Here is a 25,520-nt window from a genome sequence, read left to right as displayed (position 1 = left end):
GGACAATCTTTTGTCCAAGAAGAGTTGGAGAGCAGATTCTGCTTGTCCCTTTTCCCCCCTCCTTCCAAGTACCAGGATTGGGAAGTCCTGGTCTTCCACTACCAGAAGGACCAGTCATCGTCGTTCCCCCTCGGTCACCTCTGTTGCTTCCTCGGTGTCATCGGCATCTTGTCCGACCTCCTCGCTATGTAGGAGACAGATCAGTGCTGAGGAATAGCAGCAGGAGCTTCTTGTCATGTAGCAGCAGCAGGACAGCAGGAAAAAGTGCCTCAAGAAGACTGGGTGAACCTTGGGCAGGTAGCATCACTCCCTCGCCACAGTTTCAGAGGATAGGCAACTCAGTTGTTCCACCAGTGGAGTTACTCTGCCCTAGTCCCAGGGCAGAACACGTAAACATTGTAGTAGGACTGGTGACAAGAAGTACAAGCTCGCTCACAATTTTGGTCAGCGGTCCTCCAAGCACTGTTTGAGAGAGTGGTGACAGGGGAACAGTCCACTCCACAGTGGGTCCTTCCAGAGATGAGTCCCACAGATGGGACAAAGGGTAGGGGTTATAACAGCAGAGGCTATAGCAGCGCAGTGCCCCGACCCTCTTCATCCAACAGCTCAGCTACCTCTTTCTGAAGGGACACCAGAGTGGAGGCAGCAAGAGACTCCCATGATGGAGACAGGTGGGAGTGTAATCGTGTTTGAAATTTTTTGTTTTGCAAATAAAAAAATAAGCCAAAATTCAATGTTTGTTTCCAGAAAAGTTGCAAAAATAGTGATGGCAAAAAAAATTTGCCAAACCTCAAAAACTTAATTAAGAGGTTCAACCTGGTCCATTAACTTATTGCTGTTTGTTCCTACACAAACACGAACCTTTGTTCTTTACATAGGGTTATGCTTGTGAACACAAGCTGGAACAGCCGTTTAACTTTCAGACTAGGTCATCAGTAACCGATGGTAGGGGAGAAGCCCTGCACACTCATTCTTTACATAGGGTTATGCTTGTGAACACAAGCTGGAACAGCTGTTTAACTTTCAGACTAGGTCATCAGTAACCGATGGTAGGGGAGAAGCCCTGCACACTCATCAGTCTGCTATCCACTTTGCTTTCGGCTGCTGTTGTATGAAGACTTCTCTGCATGACTACCATTTGCTTTCTGCTTTATGTATTTTTGCTAGAACTGTATTTGTGATTGTTTGTTTCTATATATGAAAACCCTTGAATCACTTAAGTTTATTTTTAGAGAGGAAACCCTTTACTTTTAGAGAGGAAACCACAGGGTGTAGGTGCTGTCCAGGGAAGGACAGGCCAAGTAAGGGTTTCTTTCCTCTGCTGAGGTTGACCCTCACTCATCTTGTGCCATGCTTTAAATATAAGTGTAACCAAGACAACCTAACCCAACTTCTATTTCAGGTGTTGTGGAGGCCGAGAGACTTAGAGAGTTATGACCCTCTCTAGGCCTCTTGTGGGAGCCAAATGTCTCTGAACTTATTGATCACTTGTAGGCTATGAGGGGCTTTCTGGTATCTGCTTTGACCATGAACATGACGACTTAACTGGTTACAGTGTCCCCAGGTGCTGCTGTATGTGTCATCTTGGGTGACGTCCTTCTCCACACGCTGTGGTTTAAGACCACACTCGGCAAGTAGTAGTCCAAGGAGAGAAGGAAGTCGTCGTCGTAATCTTTGTCTGTGTCGTTGAAAGCTTTCACCTCCTCCCTTTCTTCTTCCGAAGCTAACAAGTGAAGGAAAAAGGTTGCTTTGCCCTCCTTTGGGAAGTTTTGTAGAACTTTAGCAGCCAGCCTTCTTCTGCGGAGGGGGCTGCTAGTTCTCTCGCTAGTGTGAGTACTGTTTTTCATCGTCTCATTTCATTTAAATGAGTAATTTTTTTGTCAGTGACTTAGTTGTTGTTAGTCTGTTGTTTTAGTTTTGTATAATTATTTTCAGAAGGTTATACATAAATATGGTAAGAATTCTACAAAAAATGTGGATATTGATTATTTATGAAGATAAATGGTGTAGGTAAATTAATGAAATACAGTCTTTTTCGTTCCCACCGTTCCCCCTATGGTAAGGGATCGGTTGCCTGATGGGCCTTCTCCACTGCCTTATATCAAAGACATCATCCTCCACCAAACCTCTTCTCTCCATATCTTCTCTCACTTCATCTCGCCATCTAATTATCTGTCTCCCTCTCAATCTTCTTCCTCTGATAGGTTTTTCCCAAGCCCTCTTCACTCCCTCCTCGTCATCCATCCTTAACACATGCCCATACCATCTCAATCATGACTCTCTTATCACCTCCGTTATCTTTACTAAGCCTGGTCTTCTTCTTATTTCATCATTTTCCAACCTCTCAAGCAGCGATATTCCCATAATCCACCTCAGCATTCTCGTCTCTGTTCTCTCAAGTTTTGCTTCTTCTTTTCTTCTTAGAGCCCATGTTTCTGATCCATACATTAACACTGGTCTTATCACTGTGCTATAGATCTTGACTTTTAGCTTGGTTGGCATTTTTGTATCACATACAACTCCAGCTACATCTCTCCACTTCCTCCATGCCACTTTTATCCTACTGTCCACTTCAGCCTCACATCCTCCCTCTTGGCTTAAAATAGATCCTAAGTATTTAAACTTTTCCACCCGTTTTATAATTGAGCTGCTGCTTTCTTATATTACTATTCTGTCTTTATCTTCCCTACTTCTCACCAAAACCTCTGTTTTATTCACATTCACCCTTAAGCCACCCCTCTCTAAAGACTCCTGCCACTCTCCAACCCTTCTCTGTAGGTCCTCATCAGTAATCACCAGATCATCAGCGTACAACAACTCCCACGGCACTATATTTTTTATCACTTCACTCAACACATCCATGACCAGCACAAACAAAAATGGGCTTAATGCTGACTCCTGGTGTAATCCAACACTAACTTCAAAGTTTTCTGTTTCCCCAACTGCTGTTATTACTTTTGTGCTCGTTCTCTGATATGTCATCTCGACCAGCTTAACCAACTTTTCTGGGGCTTTCCTCTTCCTCAAACACCAAAACATCACTTCTCTTGGGATTCTATCGTTTGCTTTCTCCAGGTCTATAAATGCACAATAAAGCTCCTGGTTTCCCTCTAGCCTCTTTTTCTGTAGCTGTCTTACTATGAAGATGGCATCCACCATCCCTCTTCCTCTCATGAATCCATACTGCTCTTGCCTTATCTTTACAATTTCTCTTAATCTTTCATCCAGTATCCTCTCTAAAACTTTCAATCCATGCTCTGTTATATTTAATATATATATATATATATATATAATATATGACATCTCCCTTCTATATATATATATATATATATATATATATATATATATATATATATACACATATATATACACACACACACACACACACACACACACACACACACACACACACACACACACACACACACACACACACACACACACACACCCCATTAGACTCTCCTCCCAGTCCCTTGGCATTTCTTCCTCTTCCCATATAGCTTTTAATAAATCCAGCATCCATTTCTCCCCCTGTACTTAGTAATTTGATAATTTCAATTTGGAACTCAGATAGACCTGGTGCTTTACCATTCTTCATTTTACTTAATGCTCTCTTCACTGTTCTATCCTGAATCTCCATCACTGGTCCCTCCACCTTCTGTGCTTCCCCCATCTCCTCTCTCTCATTTTCTGTATTTATAAGTTGTTCAAAGTACTCTCCCCATCTCTTAATGTCTTCATCCCTATACAATATATTTCAATCTCTATCCTTGATGACACCCAATTTACCCATATCCTGTCTCTGCCTTTTCCTCAAGTTTGAAATCTTATAGATATCCTTTTCTCCTTCTCTTGTTCCTAGTCTTTCATTCAACTGCTCTGCTGCCCTTCCAATAGCCATACCTACCCTCCTTCTCGCATCTCTTTCCTCTTCTCTGTACCATTCCTCTGCACCCTGTGTATGCCTTACTCTCCAGTCCTTAAATGTTTTTGATTTTCTTTTAATTGATTCTTGCTCCTCTCCACTTCCACAACCACTTTCGTCCTCTCAACACCATATCCGCTGGTCCTTCCCACCAGTTCCTTTGCTTCCCCCACACATATTTCTTTCATGTCTGCCCACATATTTTCAACTCTTACCCTGTCCAACTTCTGTGTTCCCCTTTTCTAAATTGTTCCCCCTATTCTCCTTTAAGTTCCCAGAAAAAAGTAAAATAATTTGTCATTTGTATGATTATACTGTATTTCTTTAGTTTTGGAAACTAATAATGAAATACAGTATAGTCATACAAATGACAAATTATTTTACTTTTTAAAACATGGTTAGGTAGAAAATATGGTGCTGGAGTATTAGTTGACTAGTGAAAAAGTAGGAGCTGGATTAGATATCTCGCAACTTTGTTTAGCCTTCTTCATTTGGAGCTCACTTACTGTGTGACTTCCAAAGGTTATTTGCATTATTACTTCAACCCCAACTACAATGCTTTTTGTCCTTTACTTTTAATCCAATCCTTTTGGTCTCCTCTTTCATATTAACAGTAGCAGTTGTAACCTAGTTTTCAATTTTGCATACTTTATGTATATATATTTCCCACTTACCACATCCCATGGAAATGCCATGTTGCATCTTGAACCAAAATAGCCAACCTTTGGACACCTTAAGTCTGCAACCCCATGCAGCTTCATTGCAATAGCCTTCAACTCCGCATCATATACATGCACACCAGAACCCCTTTGCTGAAGAAACCAGATCAGAGACAACTGTTCACCCTCATGGCAAGTTCCTCGTTGGACGAGTTGGTAGAGTTCTTGGCTAGCACTCTGCTACGTTCAAGTTCGAGTCTCTGGCTGGCCATTGAAGAATTAGAGGAATTTATTTCTGGTGATGGAAATTCATTTCTCGGTATAATGTGGTTCGGATTCCACAATAAGCTGTAGGTCCCGTTGCTAAGTAACCAATTGGTTCTTAGCCACGTAAAATAAGTCTAATCCTTCGGCCTAGCCCTAGGAGAGCTGTTAATCAGCTCAATGGCCTGGTTAAACTAAGGTATGTTTAACTTTTTCATTATGAGAGGTTTCACTATCACCTTGGTGGCCTCATTCCTAGTTGTTGTTTGCCCAGAGTCCATAGCATACTTAAGTTTGTTCTTTGCATCCTAGATGTCCAGCAGGGTAGGCAGGGCAAGGACATAATCCTCCATGACGTGAACCCTTGACCAACCAGCCTCCATCCTCAATGATTTCTAGCTTTATTTGAAGGGTCAACATCTTCATAGCCCTCGTAAGAGGTGTTGGGACTATTTGGACTACAGTAATCATATTACTGAAGAGTAAAAGTTAAGTACACCTTAGTTTAACCAGACCACTGAGCTGATTAACAGCTCTCCTAGGGCTGGCCCAAAGGATTAGACTTATTTTTATGTGGCTAAGAACCAGTTGGTTACCTAGCAACGGGACCTACAGCTTATTGTGGAATCCGAACCACATTATAGCGAGAAATGAATTTCTATCACTAGAAATAAATTCCTCTTGTGCTCTACTGACTGAGCCAGCTGGGCTGATTACTTGATTTGAACAAGCTCAACTGAAGGGGTTGTACCACATTGTTGGAATGTCCTGTGGTCAACATGGGTTCTGTCCTACTTTGAAAGATGTGTATTGAACTCTGCATTTTTAATGAGGCCTTGACTTTGGAGTTTCTATTATTGTGAAACTATTTAGCCAAATGAGGAAGAGAATTTTAGTAAGCACAGACTAACAACAGGGCCATACAACAGATACACAGCAATACCAGCATTTGCAATGCTGCACGCAGTGCAAAAAAAGCAGCATAGTTAGGGGAAAGTGTCGCGACACAGTAACACAGCACTCATTGTATACATGAATACCAAGAACTTATGCGGAACTGGACAGAGAAGAGAAGCGCAATTTACTTCAAAGTGCATTGACACTCATCATATGTAGCTAATTAGAGATGGAAATATTTATGATGTTCATCAGCATACTCGGTCAGCCATTCAAAAGCAAAAAACCACTTGGTGCAGTGAAGTATGCATTTCCACTATTAGCGCAAAAGTTTACAAAAAAACACACACAAGTGCTTCCCACCCACATCCCATCTATCTTACACCTTTATATTGATGACATACTGTCTCATTCAGTTAAAAACAATAAAGTTGTGTGTGATGATATGTCAAATGACATACAGTAATCTTGTATTTCATTCACAGTAATAGAGCCAAGGTCTTGCCTAGTAGGGTAAAACTCCAGATGTTATTAAAAAAAAACCTAATGGATGTAAAACAATTTTGCACCTTTACTCCCTCTTTCCTTGTCAATACTGCATAACCTTCAACACTAAATGTGCTTATAAACAACAATATTACACTTTAAAGTGAAAACTTGTTGCAAAAGGCAATTACAGTACAGTAGAACCCCGGCCCTCGACCGTATCAGAACTCGACATAATCGGATTTCGACACAATTTTGAGTAAATTTTGCATCAGAGCTTGAACATAAAACTGGAATCCGACCTGATAAACCACATGGTTTTTGTAAACAAAGTGTTCCATGTTTCAGTCAGTCGGCGCTAGTTGGCTTTGTTCCCAGGCGTCGTTTAAACCTCACTTGGCTGTGCTTCGAGTGTTTTGATCTATTTCCTTAGTTTTTGTGGCTTTTTGTTCTGTATTTTGATGAAAACAAGGGTCCCAAGAAAGCCATTGCAGACAAGCAGAAAAAGAAAATGGTAAGAACCACATTTGAACTTGGAAAAGAGATTATTGAAAAGTATGAAAGAGGCATTTGTGTGACTGATTTAGCATCTCAGGTTAAGCTACCAAGATCCTCCATAAGTACATTTTTAAAGTACAAAGGGGCAATAAAAACTAGTAATTTCACTAAGGAGGGTACGAGTTTGACAAAACAGAGGCCTCCCATAATAGGTGAAATAGAAAAATTGTTGTTAATATGGATAAACGAAAACAGATTGCTGGTGATAGTGTTTCAGAGACAGTACTGTATTTGCTGTTGTAGAAGACGCACCTTCTCTCTCTCTTTCTCAGGAAAAGATACTGCTAATTTGAGTCTCTTTAACCAGTAGGTATTAGCACATATGCACACAGTGTGTGTGTGTTCATAATGTTTTAAAAATTAATAGTATATGTAATACATCTTCGGAAGACAAAAAGCATATAAATTTTGTTTACAGTCGCATGGAAACAGGAAACAGAAATGGATTAACATTCCTCGAGAGATTAAAGAGATGAACACTCTCTGCAGCTTGCAAAAGTTACTCAATAATTTGGTGTATATTATTTCTTCATGAAGACTAGAATTTAACAACAATTATAACTTTAATACAGGCAGTCCCCAGTTATCGGCGGCCTCGGTTAGTGGGGATCCGGTTTTACAGCGCTTGTTTAGTGACAACAATAACCGGATTTTCGACACCAATTCCTGGTTATTGGCTCTGACCCCCGGTTATCAGTGGTGCTGATCCCCGGTTTTCGCAGCCAATAACTGAGGATCAGCACTGTTATCACCAATTTTCGGTTGTTGGCGATTTTTGGTTATCGTCACGCTGTTGGGAATGGAACCCCGCCGATAACTGGTGATTGCCTGTATAGTGTTATGAAAAATTCCACACAGTCTGTCGCAGTGATGTGTCATCACTTGCAAATCCTATTCCCGGACCGTCCTCATATATACGACTGCAGTCTGATGACATTAGTAACAATGAAGGACATCCCTCTCCAAGATCGATATGATGAAATGTATTTTATAGTCTTACTTAACGTTAAAATTCACAAGTTGAGTTAAAATTGTTTTGATCATGTATATTTTTTCATTTTACAGAATGGTTCCATTGAAAAAATGTGTTAGTGAACATTATGGTCTTAATTGTCCCACTGTTTTATTATTGATGATCTTAATTATCTCACATTCATTTAAAAGTACAGGATATTAATATAAATAATAATAAACTATAATGAATAAATAACTGTAATGAAAAAATATGAAAAAGGGAAAAAATATGTTTATGCTGTAGTAGTGATGTTTGATCATGCTCCTGACCTCAGTTCCAAAATCCGAAAAATTCCAAAAACCAAAACACATCTGGCCCCGAGGATTTTGGATAAAGGATTGTGTACCTTATACATACAGTATTCCAGTAGAGTCTGTATGAAATTTACCATAAATACATAAACATTTATGTTACCATGACAGGCCACCAGGGCGGCACTATGGTTTGTTTACATCCACTCATGGCAAATGGCTGAAAGGCAAAGTGTTAACGTATCAACACGATACGATTCTTGCAATGATGATTTCAAGCTTCTTTTGAAGGGTCAACACCTTCCTTAACCAATTAGGATTAGGTGGGGCCATACACAGCACACACAACATAAAACACAGAAATAACACCAACAGCAACTGCAATGGTGCAAGCACTGCAACAAAAGCCATATGCTCAGGGAAAGCATTGTGTATGGCAAGCACTGACAAACCATTAAAAAAGTGACTGATCACATGCAACTGGAGCAAGAGGAAAAACGCTCTTTGTTACTGAGTGCATTGATATTTTCTGGATGTAATCAGTTGGAGAAAGAGATGCTTACAACGCAAATGTCTATCAGTCATTAAAAAGCAAAATTCACAATGTGTAATGCCGTAGGTTTTTTTGCCAGTAGCAGGAAAGCTTGCAAAAAATGAGTGCTTGCCCACTGTCTACCATTCACTATTGAACTGGTGATGTATCCATATCAGCCAATTAGAAGTGATAAAGAAATGTATGATGACTTGTTAGGTGATGTGCTTTGAAGCCAATAAGAATCACAAAAGTGTTTCTCTCTCTCTCTCTCTCTCTCTCTCTCTCTCTCTCTCTCTCTCTCTCTCTCTCTCTCTCTCTCTCTCTCTCTCTCTCTCTCTCTCTCGCTTTGTAATTTTATTGGTTTTTCATCCTTTTTTAGTTTTTTGTCATTTGAGGCAGTGAAAATTACTATAGTATATGACAAAACACCAAATAAAAAATGAGAAAAGATAGGGGAGAAAGGGAAGGTAGGTGTGTGTACTGTATTTGTGTGTGTGTTATAGGCTGCACATATGTAGGGGATTGTATTAGTACATTATCAGATCTCTCTCTCTCTCTCTCTCTCTCTCTCTCTCTCTCTCTCTCTCTCTCTCTCTCTCTCTTTTATTACAAGTTACAGTAACTCTTATAGAATATGAAAAAGCTCAAGATAAAAACTGTTAAGAAGACAAATGCCTGCCTACCTCTCTTCACCCATCTTGAATGGCATTCTCCCCCCACTGCCCAGGAAACTCCTTCCCAAGCCAGCCTCTTAATATTTTTTGTACTCCCTCCAGTGTTTGTTCCTTGCAGTCTTCAAGGAACAAATGAAAACTGCCAAAAAGCTGCAGTACTTTGTAGCTCAGTTTATTCAGTAAAACCAACATGTGTTTCAGCCATTAATATGTGGCCTTCTTCAGGCTACATGGGATTTACAATGGACCCCACTTCATTATGTAGTGTGTACAACAAAAAGCTAATTGAGAAAAAATTCAAAATTAGAATTAAATGCAAAAAATCAGTTGAAAAGAAATAATTATTTTCACAGGTCAAGATGTTTCCTCATGAATTTTCCTGCTCCATAGATGGCCAGCTCAGTTTATACTGAGAAGCTCTCATGCCTCCTCTAAATTTAAATGCATGAGCCATGCTGATCCCAGACTTCCTTGGATCTCCCAAAGGCAGCAGTGCTCCCCATCACAAGGACAGCCATCAGTGTGCAGTGTAGTTCATATTGATTTGCTCACCTCCAAATTCATACTTTAAAAGTAAGCTGGTCTCAGCTTCCTTACAGCTTCCTTAAATCTCTTGAGAGTAACATCATTTTGAATCACAAGGATGGATGTTTAAGGAGAATAAACTGCTTATTGGGTTGCTTAACTCATTCATTCCAAAGCCACCAGCTGTTTCAGCCTTCTTTAGGGTTTCACTTGATTTGCATGGTTTTTTTTACAGACAGAAAAACACATTTAAAGTTTTCAAGCATCAGTATCTTTGAAACCAACCATAAGATTTTAATCAGGTTTTTACCATTTTAAAGGAAATTTATCTGTGTACCATATACCCAAAAATTGTTATACGTAAGCTGTAGCATATATTTTGCTTGATTATAATGATTTTTGTGGTTGAATATATTTTTTGGGCCATCTCTATAATTATTGACAATATAAAATACACAAGAATAAATGTTATAATTATTAAAAAAAAAACTCATGTTAAATAACCAAAAAACATAAGCAAGCTCAATATTAAAAAAAAGGTAAAAATGCATTTAAAGTTTTCAAACATCACTATCTTTGAAACCAACCATGCAGTTTTAATCTAGTTTTCTCCATTTTAAAGGAAATTTATCTGTGTACCATATATACAAAAATTTGGCATTATTATACGTTATAGTAAAGCTGTAGCATAAAACGTAAGGTAAAGTGCAGCGTGCTGGCTTGTTATTTTGCTTGATTATAATGATTTTTGCAGTTGAGTTTATTTTCTTTTGCCATCTCTTAATTGCTGACATTACAGCACATAAGAAAAAGTCATGGTAAACACCAAAATTTTTTTCAGGTTAATGGTAAATAAAAATAAAATTCTTAGTTAACTACATTAATTGAAAATAATAACAAGAACATTAGCATACCAAAATAATAGGCTGAAAATACTGTAATATCAACTTATATCACTATTAACACAGCTTCACCTTCACTAACAACAATCTCTTGGTGATCACTATTATCAACACTATCAGCCATAGTTAATACACTAAAAAATAACAGAGCATCCACTAGTGAGACAACAGTGTGTTAGTGGGCGAAGAGAGAACAGAGAGAAAGGACGGGACAGCATCTCTCTCTGTCCCGTCATACAGTATGAGAGCTGCGTCAAGCCAATAGCCCAGTCTGTGCGCATTTTCATTGGCTGCTGAGACCAAGTGGGAGATGGGTGGAGAGAGATGGCAATGCTCACTCCCCATACCCCCTGTGCGTACCACCCCACGTTTAAAGGGACAATGGAGAGGCGCCCTTGCACAAGGGAGTCTGTTGGCCCACGTTTCTGCATCCCATAAGGGTGAAAAAGTACTTGAATCATTATGTTCTAATATGAAGTACTGATGCATAGAGGAAAGCTAACTCTATTTTATCCATGGTGGTGTTGAAGCCCTTGCTTCGCTGTGTACCTCATATATATATATATGTATATGTATATATATATATATTTATTTATTTATATTGAAGTAAATGTAATGACATAGTTTTTGGCCTCATGTGTATCTTTGAAATTTACTTTTAAGTGAATATGCAAAACTGATTTTGAATGTGCTTTTTGAATTTTCATGATAATCTTGCACCAAAAAAAATTATATATATATATATATATATATATATATATATTTTTTTTTCTTCGTTTCAATGTGCTTTTTTCCCATTTTATATGGGGTAAGCACGATGCCTTCTTTTGAAGGACTTTGATTTGGCGGTGGGGTAGGCCGTAGCCTCGATCGGCTGCCCTGCCTGACATCGCTTAGACCCCGGTAACAAATATGTACATGTATTGTACCAAATCCCCAGCTCCCTTTCTCCCAGCAGCAAGGAGAACTGGGCGGGTAGGTCAACAGTTCGAGACGTGTCAGGTGTCTGTTATGTTTTTAGATGTTGGAGTGGCTTTGTTTATGTGTGTATTAGTCTGTAACACCCATTTGCTTTCAGCAAACCTATCCGTTGATTACATACGTAATCCCGGGGTGTCTACATGGATAGCAAAGTGTCCGCCTTCTCTGACTGGTCGGCTGCGGGGATTGAACCCTCGCCACAGACTTCTATGAAGTCTGAGGTTGCTGCTTCTACCAACTGAGCCATCAAGGCATATATATATATATTATATATATAATATATATATATATATATATATATATATATATATATATATATATATATATATATATATATATATATATATATATATATATATATTTTTATATATATATATATATAAATGTAATGATATAGTTTTTGACCTTATGTGTATTTTGAAATTTACTATTCAATATGAATATTTTGAAAACTGATTTTTTTGAATGTGTATCTTTTAATTTTGAAACTGATAATGTGCTTGATAATCTTGCTACAAGTGTACTTAGGTAATTTTTGGAGTTTATGAAGGTGTAAAAATTTATTTAGTTTCAAGAATTTTGTTGATGTAGTTTCTCACTTTTTTTTTTTAGAAAATTACTGCTAATAAAGATTATTTGTAGTTCTGTAAAAATAAAATAAATAAATAATTTTTAATTTTTTCTAGCTGAGGCGGGCGAGTGATCGGGAACTGTTGGACATGGGTATGGGAAAGGCCGCTGTGGCTAAACTTCGCCGAATTTTGCCCAGTTTGGAGACTAACGCTAACCATCGCCCAAATGGATTTTCCAATCCACCTCCCACCCCTCTTCCACAATCTTCTCTGCATTCTCATCACATTCCTTATTCTTTGAGTTATTGTAGCTCACCACAAAGTAACACAAATGTATCTGTTTGTAACAGTTCTTCAGCAAGCCCACAGACTGCCATAGATCATCCATCTCCTTCTGGAACACCAAATCACATAAAGCCTAAAACATCATGTGTTGTAGATGATATTCCAAATTCTTCTGCAGTATCTCCTAAAAACTCTCAGGTGCCTCCACAAAACACTGTTCAGGTTTTTCCATTGGATGCATCTGGAAATTGTAGTAAAACATCTGCATTACAAGTAACGCCTCCACAACAAACTATATCCCCTAATACTGCTTTGCCTTATTCTCAGTCTTCTAATATGAGCAATTCCACACCTGCCTCAAATGTTTCCACTGCTGTCTCTGATGGAGTATCATCATCTGCAGTGAGTGTCACTTGCACTAATCCACCAGCCCCTCCTTCAGCTAATGTTGTAACTATAACCACCACTACTGTTAGCTTCTCAGCCACCACCACTACCACTGCAAATATCACAACCACTACAAATGTTACTCAGTGCCATTCTTACACTGTATCACCTAGTCAGAAAATTTCTATGTCAGTAGGGACACCTACACCAAATACTTCTTCACACAGTACATCTGTTATCAGTAATCAGGGATCTCATGGTAGTAGTAGTACACACAGTTCTTTCTCAGCAAGTCAGCCTCCCAGTGCTGTTCCTACTTGTGTTTCACCATCAAATTGTGTTCCCCATTATATGAATACACCGCCGCCTCCAATTCATCATAAGACTCCTCCTTTACCCCCTGGTCAGCACCGAACGCCACCACCTCCATTAGGTGCACCGCCTCGTACCCCTTCGCGAGAGCCATCCACTTCCAGCACAAGCCCTGGTTTCATACCTTCCAGTGGCAACCAACATGTAAGTTCCTTGTGTTTTCTTCTGTATAGTTTGAAAGCATCCTGAGTATATAGTACTAGATAGTTTTATGGTGGAAATTTGGTTTTGTATTTTGCCTTCAATTTATTTAATTTGATCTGGTTTGGTATAGTGTTGAGAGATTGGTTAACATATTATGTGTTCAGTTATCAACGAATGTTGTTGCTTTCTTTTCTGAAAGTCAGAGACAGTCAAAAGTAAGAATTAGTATTGAAATAAAATAATTAGTTCCTGTAGTTCTTATGCAATTTGAGTTTTTGTCTACAGGATCTTTCCTGTCCAGTGGCACAGTGAAGATATTTACAGGGGTTGTTCTCTATTGGCCCTTTTATGAGGGTTAAGGTTGTTATTGAAAGCTTATCAAGAAAAAATTTTTTCCTTTTTTAGAATTAGGAAGAATTTCATGCTACTCCTGTACGAGGGCTTATTTTAGTACAGATAAGACATTGACATATGCAGATGGATGGTTTCCCAGAACATATGTTAGTCAACGTTTATGTAAATCAGAATTAATTTTTGAGTAGCCAGTGCAATAGTAAACCAAATTGTGTTAAAGTGTAAACATTGGCTTATAATACCCTATCTAGAATTGTATAGTACAGTGATACATAATGTAAACATAAAATAGTGCAGGAAATTATGAATATACAGTAAATGAGTAATAGTTAGTTGGTACTTGTATAGTTATTGTACAGGTACTGAAATGTAATTTCTGATGTAACTGTGTGTTGCTATATATTACTGTGTAAAAAAAATTGAAGGAACAATAATTACACAAAGTTCTCATAAAAAATACAGTATTAGAATGAGGAGGATAATAATGCTATATGTACAAGTATATAATGCAATATAGTGCATTGACATATCTTTTTCTTCTCAGCTTAATCCCTAGTTGGGGTCACCGTTTGTAATGAGCATTTTCCATGTGTTTCTAACACTTACTGATTAGCTCTTGTGGTAGTTTGTTTTGGCAAGGTGGATGCCCTTCCTGACTTATCCTTGTTATTTATCTGGACATGGGCAAGATAAAAAGCATAATTATTGCTAAAAATAGCAATACAAGCTATCGACAACAAACTCAGGCAAGTCCATTCTTGAAAGCAAATGTTTAAAATGGATCTTATCTCTTTATTTTGAAAGCTGTATTCCCCACATCAGGCGGGAGGACAGTAGTGTGTGAAAGCAAAAAAAATTAATAGAATGTTTAAGTTTGAACCATCTGTTGACACATCCCTTCAGGGCATTTTTTCATTCAGTTTTTTCTCTTGTCATTTACCTGCAAGGACTTATTGGAAAGTGTTCTTGACTTTTTCATTGCTCTTTTAATTTGGTTTGATATTAATTTAATTTTGTCTGTTATGTAGTGTGTATATTATGGAAGATAACCTTACAATATGTAAGGCTATGCCGGTCTTGCTTTGTGCATATATATAGGAACAAGGATTGTTCTTTCAATAGTCACTGTGCTGATTAGCCAGATGATGTTTTGAATAATTATTTGAATTTCAAGAGAAGTGAGAAGATAAGATTATGGAAAGGCATCAGGGGTATTCTTCTAAAGCTAAGATAGGAAGTAATGATATAAGTAAGAGCTTTTCTAGTTTTCACAATGTCAGAAAAGGTCTTCTCACACTTCCAGTGTACCTAGTAATTCCTCCTGCCTGTAGACATTTTTCTTCACCACTTATAGTCTTCTTATCGTTGTGGATATGAGATTTCGGAAATTAGTATCTGATGTAGCATGTCTTACGCCTATGCTCAAAAGGTTTGGAATTTACCACCACTATACTTGTATTACCCACCCAATGAACTGCACTTTTTTGGGTTTTCTCCCTTGCAGCAAAGAAAGAGCCAACACCCTCCCTCTCCTTTTAGCTGTGCCCTAGCCACAGCCCAGTGATGCTCCCCTCACTTTTAGAGGTGCAGGGAAGCTGGGTATATTTGGGAGAGGAAGTGGTTGTGCCCACTGTTTCCTTCCTGTGACCAACCTAGCATGAGTCGTGTAGGTTGACGCGTGTTTGCTGAAAGATGCTTCACTAAAATTTGTCATAATCTCAAGGATAGAAAGTCTAATTACAAGGTTAAGAGAAAATTGAATGCAAATACAGTCTGACCTCTTTAATATGGCACCCTTAAGACCAGGCCACAGCCAGACCACAGAAAATGCTAGATGACAGAAATCACTGATAAAAAAACCCTGCTATGTAACCATAGGCTTGCCAGCTCATTCTACACATATACTGTACAGTACAGTATATTGGTGTGTTATCAAAGGTAGAACGAAGCTTGTGAATAATCACTGTCATACGTTAGGTTAGTTATGAAAAATTCTGGCCCGCTCCATAAGCATATATATATATATGTGTGTGTGTGTGTCAAACAAAAACAAATACATTCTTCTTCCCATGACAATGCCATAATTAACCGATGGCCAGACCTCACGAGCGTTCGATCTGGATCTGCTTGGTAATGCCAGGACCCGCTGGATTGTGGTTACACCTTTGCTACTGAACTCCTGACATCTGTCAGTGTTTTGCAGCACTTCAAACTTTTCTGGCTTTCATTTTCATTAGTTCTTAAGTTTTGTGTAAACTGAGTGTATTTGGTTAGGCATGACAGTCACTTGTTACCAATAGGGGTAGTGAGTATGATTTTTAATTTTTTTTCTCGTTGTGAGAATGTAAGGTGTGGCCTGATGAGAAATGAATAATTTTTTAAGGTATCAGATGTGAGAGGTTGTTATTTTACGTAGAAAATTAGAGGTCTGGTCTGGTCATAAGTCTACTCATCTATCCTTTCTTCTTCTTCCAGTGTTATTCCTCTCTCACAACTTATGCTCTGTCTTCTAATGCTCCATATATGGTTCAAGAAAAACATTTAGGTAGACTTGAAAATGCGAATTTACTTCTTTCATCAGTTTGGCACTTTAACCTAATATATTAAGGTTATTTCCCCCCATAGTGATTGACCTCTCTCTCTCTCTCTCTCTCTCTCTCTCTCTCTCTCTCTCTCTCTCTCTCTCTCTCTCTCACTCTCACACACACACACACACACACACACACACACACACACACACACACACACACACACACACACACACACACACACACACACACACACACACACACACACACACAGAGAGAGAGAGAGCACCTTTGTCTGTCTGTAATCCCACCTTTGGACTGCCTGTCAGGAGATATGTGCCCTTTGCCACGTCTCTCACAGACTTTTCTAGGATGTCTGACACTAGTAGTTCTAGTATTAGGTATTGCAGCAAAGGCTGCAATACTAGACTAACCAAAGAATCTTACGACTCGCACACTGTTTGTATTCCATGTAGGGGACAAACATGTTCAGTAGATTTACGTTCTGAGGAGTGTAATGACTGGGATATTGATAAGTGGAAGACTTTAGATGCACATCTCAAGAAACTAGCTAGAGATAGATGCACATCTCAAGAAACTAGCTGGAGATAGGAAGAGGAAAGCTATTGCTAGGGAATCTAGTAAAGCTTTAGCTAGTCAGGATTCATCTGCTAAGTCGGATGCAATTGCTCCTGTAATTTCTTCCGTTCCCATTCCATCTTCTCCACCTGTGCAACCCTCTCCTTTACCTGGCTCTTAAGTTTCCGACCCCAACACCATCACCAGTCTGGATTCGAAAATCGACACTCGTTTCGAGTTGATTGTTCAATCAATCGCTAAATTAGTGTCGTCGGTGAAAGTGCTGATGCCCCATGGCTCCCAGTGTAAGTGCAGTGATAGTGGAGGAGGTGGCTGTTTGGCCCGCTGATTCTCCTAGGCCAATGTCTCTGACATACTCCCCAGCACCTGGGAGGAGTCAAACTGGCAGCCTAAGGGAGGTCGGTGGGGTCTGCCCCTGAGCAGTCGCCCTCTCAGTTCAGTCTGTTGACGAACCCCAGACTGCAACCAAAGGCCGTTGGAAAGGCCTTCAAGTAAGCGCTCATTGTATGTCCTCCAGCTCCGAAGATTTTAGTCCCAAGCACGCACAGCGCTATGTGGACAAGTCATGCCCACTGAAAAGGCGTGCAGTGGAGTTTGAGGTTTCTTCCCCTGTTCCTTGTAAGAAGAGCAAGAATTCAACGCGCCCATCATGTAGTCATTGGGACACCCCGGAACAATTCTCTTCATCATCTTCGAATGACGATTGTAATTTGGCGCCGAAGCGCCTTGTAGCGCGGAGACATTCTTCATCGAATAAAGAAGCGACTGCATCAGGAGTTGCGCACCCAGCGCCTTCATCTCTACAATCAGCGGCCGAGCAGCCAGCAACTTGTGTTGTAGCACCCAAGGTCCCGTTTGCAGTTGAGCGCCTGCTGGCACCCATTCTCCAACAGGTTTCGTCTCTGACTCCCGTCTCGACAGTGCCCCCCCCTAGCACCCATTGGCGCCCGCTCCTCCACCGTTTCTTAGTGGTGTGGTCTTGGGCATTGTTCCTCTGCCAGTTGACCCGATTCAGAGCAAACTGGATAATATTGTCAGTTTGCTTCAGAAGGCTCCTTTTACGGCTCAGACAACAGCGGACTTATCGCTTTCTCCTGTCTCTTCTGAGGAATAAGTTGTTCCAGAACAAGATGCTCCTTCATCGGCGTGGTCTGCACTGTTGAGATTCCTGCTAGTGACTTATCCTAGCTTCTTTTCACCAGCTATTCCCTCCGTTCCTGCTTCGACGTTCTTTATGGAAGCCCCCTCAGTTGGTCCTTCGAAATTACCGAAATTAGTTCTTTCCTCTTCATAAAAGAAGCCACTGGATGAAGTAGAAGGGTGGTTTTCTGAGAAGAGAGAACAAGGCAAAGCAGTTTTTTGTTTCCCTCCTTCCAAATTGTCCAGGTCAAGCTACAGGTTTTATGCGATCGGAGAAGCTCCTTCCCTGGAAGTCTCTGCCTCCTCTCGGGGAGACTTCTCCAGCCTTATCGATTCGGCTAGGAGATCAGCTTTCGGAACTTGCGCACCTTCTTAAAAATATTTTGAAGGTGTTCAAAGTGATGAGTTTCCTTGACTGGGCAGTGGGCGCTCTGGCGCGCAAACTTAGAGAGTGCTCTTTGCTACCTCAAGAAATCTCATTGGATCTTTTGAGAGTACTTTCCTGTATTGACAATACAGGCAGTCCCCGGTTTACGACGGGGGTTCCGTTCTTGCGCCGCGTCGTAACCGAAAATCGCCGAAAGCCGGAAAATCGCTCGAAAAATCGTCAAAAATCATAAGAAAACCTTACTTTTAATGCTCTGGGTGCATTGAAAACGATGTAAACTGCATTATTATTGAGTTTTACATCAAAAAACCTTCAAATTATATTATTCTGCCGTTTTGGGGCCCATATTTCTTCCGTCGGATCGGCGTGACGCGTCGTAACCTCGGAACATGCGTCGTAAGCCAGGAAATAATTTCTGATGAATATATTTGAAAAGCGTCGTAACCTCGGAACGTTGTAAGCCGGAACCGTCGTAAACCAGGGACTGCCTGTAGTATGCAGGAGTTAGCCAGTCTGTATGCCAAGGGTATTCTTAAGGAGAGGGAGCTTTGGTGTTCCTTTTACGTCGAAAGGCGTCACTCCATCTCAGAGATCAGCCCATCTATTCTCCCCCTTGGACAGGATGTATTTTTTTCCACAGGCTACAATACTGAACACCGCCTCTGACCTGCAGAAAAAGAACACTCAGGACCTGCTTTCCCAGTTTATGAGACACCCCAAGGATTCTTCGACTCTTCCTCCCAGATCTTCATCTCCGCTGCAACCTACTCACTCCCTTTCCTCTAATCTGCAAGACTGTCAAATTGACAGCTTACTCTCCAGGCTCAGAGAGATATGCTGCTCTCTTGCTAGAGGTGGAGTCCCTTGTTCAGAAAGAGGCTATAGAGCTAGTAGAGAACATTCATTCTCGGGGATTCTACAACCGTCTCTTTGTGGTGCCCAAGTCATCGGGGTTGGGGGGGGGGGGGTTGGGGGGGGCTGGAGACCCGTTTTTGGACATAGGTGCTCTAAATGTCTTTGTCAAAAAGACAACATTCAAGATGGAAACAAACCATTCGGTCTTTGCATCCATTCGCCGGGGAGAATGGATGACGTCCATCGACATGCAGGACGTGTACTTTCACATTCTAGTATATCCAACTTCGAGAAAGTACCTCAGGTTTGTGTTTCAGGGCAGGGTGTCCCAATTTCGGGCTCTGTGCTTCGGCCTCTCAACAGCGCCGCAAGTGTTCACCAGGGTATTGGCTCCCCTAGCAAAATGACTTCATTTGATGGGGATAAAGATCTCCCTATATCTAGACGACTGGCTACTACGTTCCCGACTCGAAAGCTCAATGTACGGAAGACATTCGCACGACTCTTCTCTTGGCTCAAGAATTGGGCCTTCTCATCAATCGGGACAGTCTTTCCTGACGCCTTCTCAGGAGATTCCTTATTTAGGGATGATGATCAACTCTCGGGATTTTCGGGTTTTTCCAGTCCCAAAGAGAATAGAAAAGTGTCTCCAGACAGTGGAAGAATTTCTGAATCTAAACTTTCTTCGGCCAATCAGTGGATGAGTTCCAGGTAGCCTCTCATCCATAGAACAATTTGTCACTCTGGAAAGACTTACGTGAGACCTCTCCAGTTCTACCTCAGAGCCAGCTGGAACAGGAAAAAGTTTCAGGACTCGTTCATGTTCCCAATAATGAGGGAAATCAAGGAGGATCTTTGTTGGTGGAATTCCAGGAAGAGAATATCAGAAGGGAAATCTCTTCAGCATCTGAGCCCCAGCCTAGAGTTCTTTTCAGACATGTTGAACCTAGGTTGGGGAGCTCTTTTGGGATTAAAAGAAGTGTCAAGGACCTGGTCTCAGGAACAGCAAAACTGGCACATCAGAGTAAAAGAATTACAGGCGATAGATGTGTGCCTACAGTGCTTTGCTTCAGAAATTCGGGGGAGGACAGTAGCAGTGCATTCAGACAACACGATGGCACTGGTGTACATCAAGAAACAAGGTGGAACCCACTTTTTCTCCCTGTATGAAGTGGTAAGGGACCTCCTTCTGTGGTTACACCAGAACAACACTCAAGTGACAACGTGTTTTATCCAGGCTAGACTGAACGTTCTTGCAGATGAATTGAGCCGTCAAAGACAGATCCTTCCCACAGAATGGACATGAGACCCGTTGGTTTGTCTGGATCTGTGGAAGCTCTGGGGGAAACCCATGATAGATTTGTTTGCATCCTCCAGAAATCACCGACTTCCTCTCTTCTGCTCACCAGTTCCAGATCCCTTGGCATGGGCGACCGATGCAATGTTGCAGGATTGTTCCAACAAAGATCTGTATGCCTTTCCCCCATTCAGTTTAGTGAGTCAAGTCATCAACAGATTCCAGTCTCATCAAAACCTATCCATGATCTTGATAGCCCCCTTCTGGCCAACAAAAGAGTGGTTCCCGGATCTACTAGAACTTCTTGCAGACTTCCCGAGACTGCTGCCATAGAAGCAACAACTTCTCAGGTAACCTCACTTCTGTCGGTTCCACCAAAACTTGTCTTCTCTGTCCCTGACAGGGTTCAAACTGTTAGGCAACTGATCTGAAAGAAGGGCTTTTCAAGAGCGGCTGGAGATGCAGTTGCGAAGTGTAGAAGACGTCTTCAGATAATGTCTACCAGGCAAAATGATCCATCTTCAGGTCCTGGTGTAGACAAAATAGCGTGTCCCTTTCTGAGACCTATGTAGCAGAAATAGCGGACTTTCTTCTGTTCCTATGCTCCGCTAAAGGACTTTCCACGTCTACCATTAAAGGATAGAGAGCTATGCTTAGCTCAGTTTTCTGCCATAAAGGAATGGACTTATCGTCGAACCAGGATTTGTCCAACTTATTAAGTCCTTTGACACCGCAAAGCTTAAAGAAAAACCTTTGCTGTCCTGGAACTTAGACATGGTCCTTAAGTGGCTTTCCAGTTCACATTTTCAGCCCATGCAATCAATCTCTTTAAGGGATCTAACCAGGAAAACTTTTTCTGGTCGCCTTGGCCACTGCTAAGAGGTCCAGTGAAATCCATGCTTTAGACAGAAACATAGGATCTTCACAGGGGAATGCAGTTTGCTCCTTTTCCCTAGACTTTCTGGCTAAGAACGAATCACCATCGAATCCATGACCTCGTTCTTTTACACTCAAGAACTTGTCCGAGATAGTGGGGCCGTCTGAAGAAGAAAGAACTCTCTGTCCAGTAAAGGCCCTTAAGTTTTATCTTCACAGAACGAAGGACATTCGTGGTACTTCAAGAAACCTTTGGTGTTCTGTGAAATATTCCTCTAGACCCTTGTCTAAGAATGCCCTGGCATTTTTTCTGAGGAATCTGATTTCCGAAGCATATTCCATGGTGAACGAAGACTCGGTCTCCTCTTTCAAGGTAAAACCCCATGAGGTAAGAGCAGATGCTATGTCTTTGGCGTTTAAGCACAATTTATCCCTCATGTCAATTGTGCAAGCGACGTTTTAGAAGTGCAAGTCGGTGTTTGCATCACATTATTTAAGGGATATCGAGACTACTTACGATTAATGCGGTACCTTGGGTCCATTTTACGCAGCTGGCGTGGTGTTGGGGAAGGAAACGTAGAAAGCGATGTCCTTTCTTTAATCTCTTCGCCTTGCTTAGGGTGTTGAGTTTTGGGGAGCCTGGGAGTGCTATGTACTTGGAGTACCCTCCTGTCTTTTGGTTTTATGGTTGGGTATTGGTGTTTTTAATTTGATTTTTGGTGGTTATGGTGACTTTACTCTGGTTATTTTGTGTGGCACTACATCCTGGGTAGGGGCATCTTGTTGTACTTTGCTACCCCTCGGAATTAGTCCATCGTTACAAAGCACCCACTGTAGTAGTAGGCTCTCAAGGCTTTACCGTGTCACCTCTACTAGATAAGATGAGCACCAACCAGAGGCAGTATGTACCTGTAGCAGCTCTCTTATCAGGTAAGGTTCAACAACATTGATTCAGTGTTAGCAAATTTCTATTCTCAAACTCATTACTATTAATAATGTTTAGGGGTAGATATGTCCAACATTCCCACCTCCATTCAATGTGGGAATCAGATGTGTAATTACTGGGTAAGTTATTTATATAAAAATGACATTTTTATAATAAAATAAAGTTTTATATATACTTACCCAGTATTTACATAATCGGAGCCCACCCGCCTCCCCTCAATTGGACATAAGGTCATAAACAAATTGAAGCTCTTTGCTATGTTTTACCTTCTCTTACACCCGAAAGTGGGCGGGGCACATCGCCATAACCAAAACAAACTAGCGCTACCTGCAATTTCAAAATTTTGAGCTGCCAGTTAAAAGAAACTAATAGCTATGTAATTATTATAAAAATGTCATATTTCTAATGTGAATTATTCTCTCTCTCTCTCTCTGTGGTACAGTTTTGTTGAGATTTACTGCAGTGCAGTATTGTACTTAATTTTCTTTTGTAGTGTTACATGTACACTATATATTTTTCATTCTTTGTATGTATGCATGTTAAAGATAAACTGTGCATGTGCATTTGCTTTTGTGTCAAATTTAATTTTCGTAAAGAATAATCAAAGAGAGAGGGGGGGGGGCAGCAGATGCAGTGTGCTGTTTACTCTTAACATGAAGCAAATGTGCGTGTATACTCGCGCACACACTTACAGTATATGGATTTAAAAATACGAAAATATAATGCTACATTACTAAGTGCAGTTATTTGGGACAAATCTTACCTATTGTTCAAGATAGCTTATATCTCCATTATGATAAACAAGTCAACATTCAAACAAAGAAAGATCACATGGCTGACCCAGATGACTGTCAGAATTCTTCTTGCCACCATTGTGTATAGAAGCTCATTGGTATTGCATGGTTATGGCCGAAATTTAAAAATGTTACTCAACTTATTCTGAATTTTAATATATATTTTTTTAATATATGGAAACATGAGTAAGTGTATTTAATGTATGCATGTGTTCCAGTGTAAAAACATATGCCTTTTATAGTTTTTTTTTTAAATTTCATTTTCATTCATTCACCACACACTTGACCTATTTGGTTCCAGTTCTTGGCCTGTGGCTTAGGCCTGGTATTTCATCCTAATCCTTTGGGCCAGCCCTATGAGAGCTAATAGTCAGCTCAGTGGTCTGGTTAAACTGTTTTAATAATAATAATACATGGATTTGACCGTTTGCTGCTTCCATGATACAGTTGTACATTCAATTTTCTTAGGATGTCTTCCACTGGAATAAAGGCTAAGAACAGTGGGTTCCATAGGATTGCTGTACTATGTGAGTGGGATGTTGAATACTGCGGCAGATTGACACAGTCTGTGCCAGCCGCAGGGGTATAGTGTGTGAACTTGAGAATAGACGTGAGGAATGTAGGAATTTTTGAAGGACTTTAAGTTTGTTAGATAAAGGAAGAGAAGCAAGGCAGATAGCAGGCGAAAGCAAATAGGTCAGGTCATAAAACTGTCAGGCGAAAGCAAATAGGTCAGGTCATAAAACTGTCATTTCTCCATCTTCTCCAGGTCCTTCGTCTATAGTTATCCTTAGTCTGTGGTGCATTCCTCTGTTAATGCTTCAGCTAGTGTTTAACTCTGTCTTCCTCCCCCTTGCAGTTCAGAATTTTAGTCAGTGAAAGGTATGTTAAGAAACTGTTCCAGGTCCCCATATAGTGTGTGATAATTTTTGTGTTTCCCAGTAAGAGGTAAGGTGTCGGTGCCCCACTTGGCTGTAGCTCGAGCCTAGGACTGCCCTGCAATAGTTGGAAGAGTCCACTGCCAGGGAACCAGGTTGGTTGTTGGGGCGATGTGGTTCTGTGCCCTTCATTAACAAAATTTGTCATTTTTCATGCTCAGAGTGTTGTTTAATATGTTAACAGAAAGATTGTTTAGGTAAATGTAAATCTTCACACTACTCATATAAGCAGAAAGATCATTTTGGTAAATGTAAATCTTCACACTATAATTCAACTTCTACCATCATCGGCATCTAGTAGTGAGGTTGTTAGCACTGATAGGGTTATGTTTCTAGTGAGTTGTACTGATTCTGATGTTATGTTGAATCCGTTGATTGTTAAACCAATCTCTTCTACATATACTCATTCTAAATCCTTTCTGCTATTCCTCTTTCTCCACTAATGCATCTGTTTTTTCCTTATGTGCTATTTCTTCGGCTATCAGCAAGTCTCTTCCTTTTGCATCCATTAATGTTTCTCTTTCAAATTCTACCATGGTTACAGTATCCTTGTTGTTTCCAAGCTTTCTAAGGATGTTTCATCCAGGTATGCTCTTAAGTCTGTCAGGTATCACTATTGCTCTGCTTCTGCTCTCCTCCCAAAACTTTCCCGTTTCCTTTTGTGCCTGTTGGCACTTTGTCTTGTGTCGACTCAGGTGAGCTGCTTCAGGTTGCATTTCCCTCAGTCTCCACTTTCACTGAATCAGAGATTCATTGCGAGTAGTCGGCTGCTGTTACCCCACTCCCCCTCTGGTGGAAGAAGAGTTTGAATCAGAGGAGTTTCTTTTGGTATCTCGGCATTTGCTGGAACATTGGGCTTCACTTTATTCTCATTTAGTGGGGAAGAGAGACCCTGTAGAGAACCAGCGTCTGTAATCTTTGTGTATTTTGACGTCCTTTAAATATTTGAAGAAAACCAATTTTTCTCATTTAATTCAAGTGCATTTTGTAAGTTTGCTTGTACTCTGATATACAAAGCTTCCTTTGAGTCTACCATCATTTGTCTTCTTGGTTTTTTGAAGTTGCAGAGAGCCTCTGATGATACAGGGGCTTAAACCATCTTTGGTTGAAGATTTTATTTTCTTTGCCTGTCTCGTTCTTTTGAAGAAACATACTCTTGAGGTTGACAATGTGCATTGGATATGGTGAGACAGATCTTTCTTTAGATTGTTGAAGTTTTAGCTTTTATTGAACTTTCCCTCAGTGTGATCACCTCTTCTCTGCGCCAGTTAAGAGTTTATAGTGCCAGCATAAAAGTATTTGTGGCACCAGTGGAATTTTAGCAGGGAAGTCTTAGAATTTTTGAGTTACATAGTCAAGGCCATTTCTGACA

At 40.4% G+C, this 25,520-nt stretch overlaps 1 protein-coding gene across 2 annotated transcripts in view; it reads left to right on the top strand.

Annotated features, from left to right (window-relative positions):
• Positions 1-25,520, top strand: part of LOC136843788 (uncharacterized) — a 111,937-nt gene that overhangs the window by 52,224 nt on the left and 34,193 nt on the right. For both annotated transcript variants that reach the window (XM_067112517.1, XM_067112516.1), the window contains exon 6: positions 12,359-13,432. In XM_067112517.1, the coding sequence (XP_066968618.1) occupies positions 12,359-13,432 (1,074 nt within the window). The remainder of the gene's footprint in view (positions 1-12,358; positions 13,433-25,520) is intronic.

Source organism: Macrobrachium rosenbergii, chromosome 12, assembly GCF_040412425.1.
Source record: "Macrobrachium rosenbergii isolate ZJJX-2024 chromosome 12, ASM4041242v1, whole genome shotgun sequence".
In the NCBI taxonomy this organism is placed as follows: Eukaryota; Metazoa; Arthropoda; class Malacostraca; order Decapoda; family Palaemonidae; genus Macrobrachium; species Macrobrachium rosenbergii.
The sequence above is the reverse complement of the archived record's forward strand: the minus strand, read 5'-3'. Positions and strand labels throughout refer to the sequence as shown.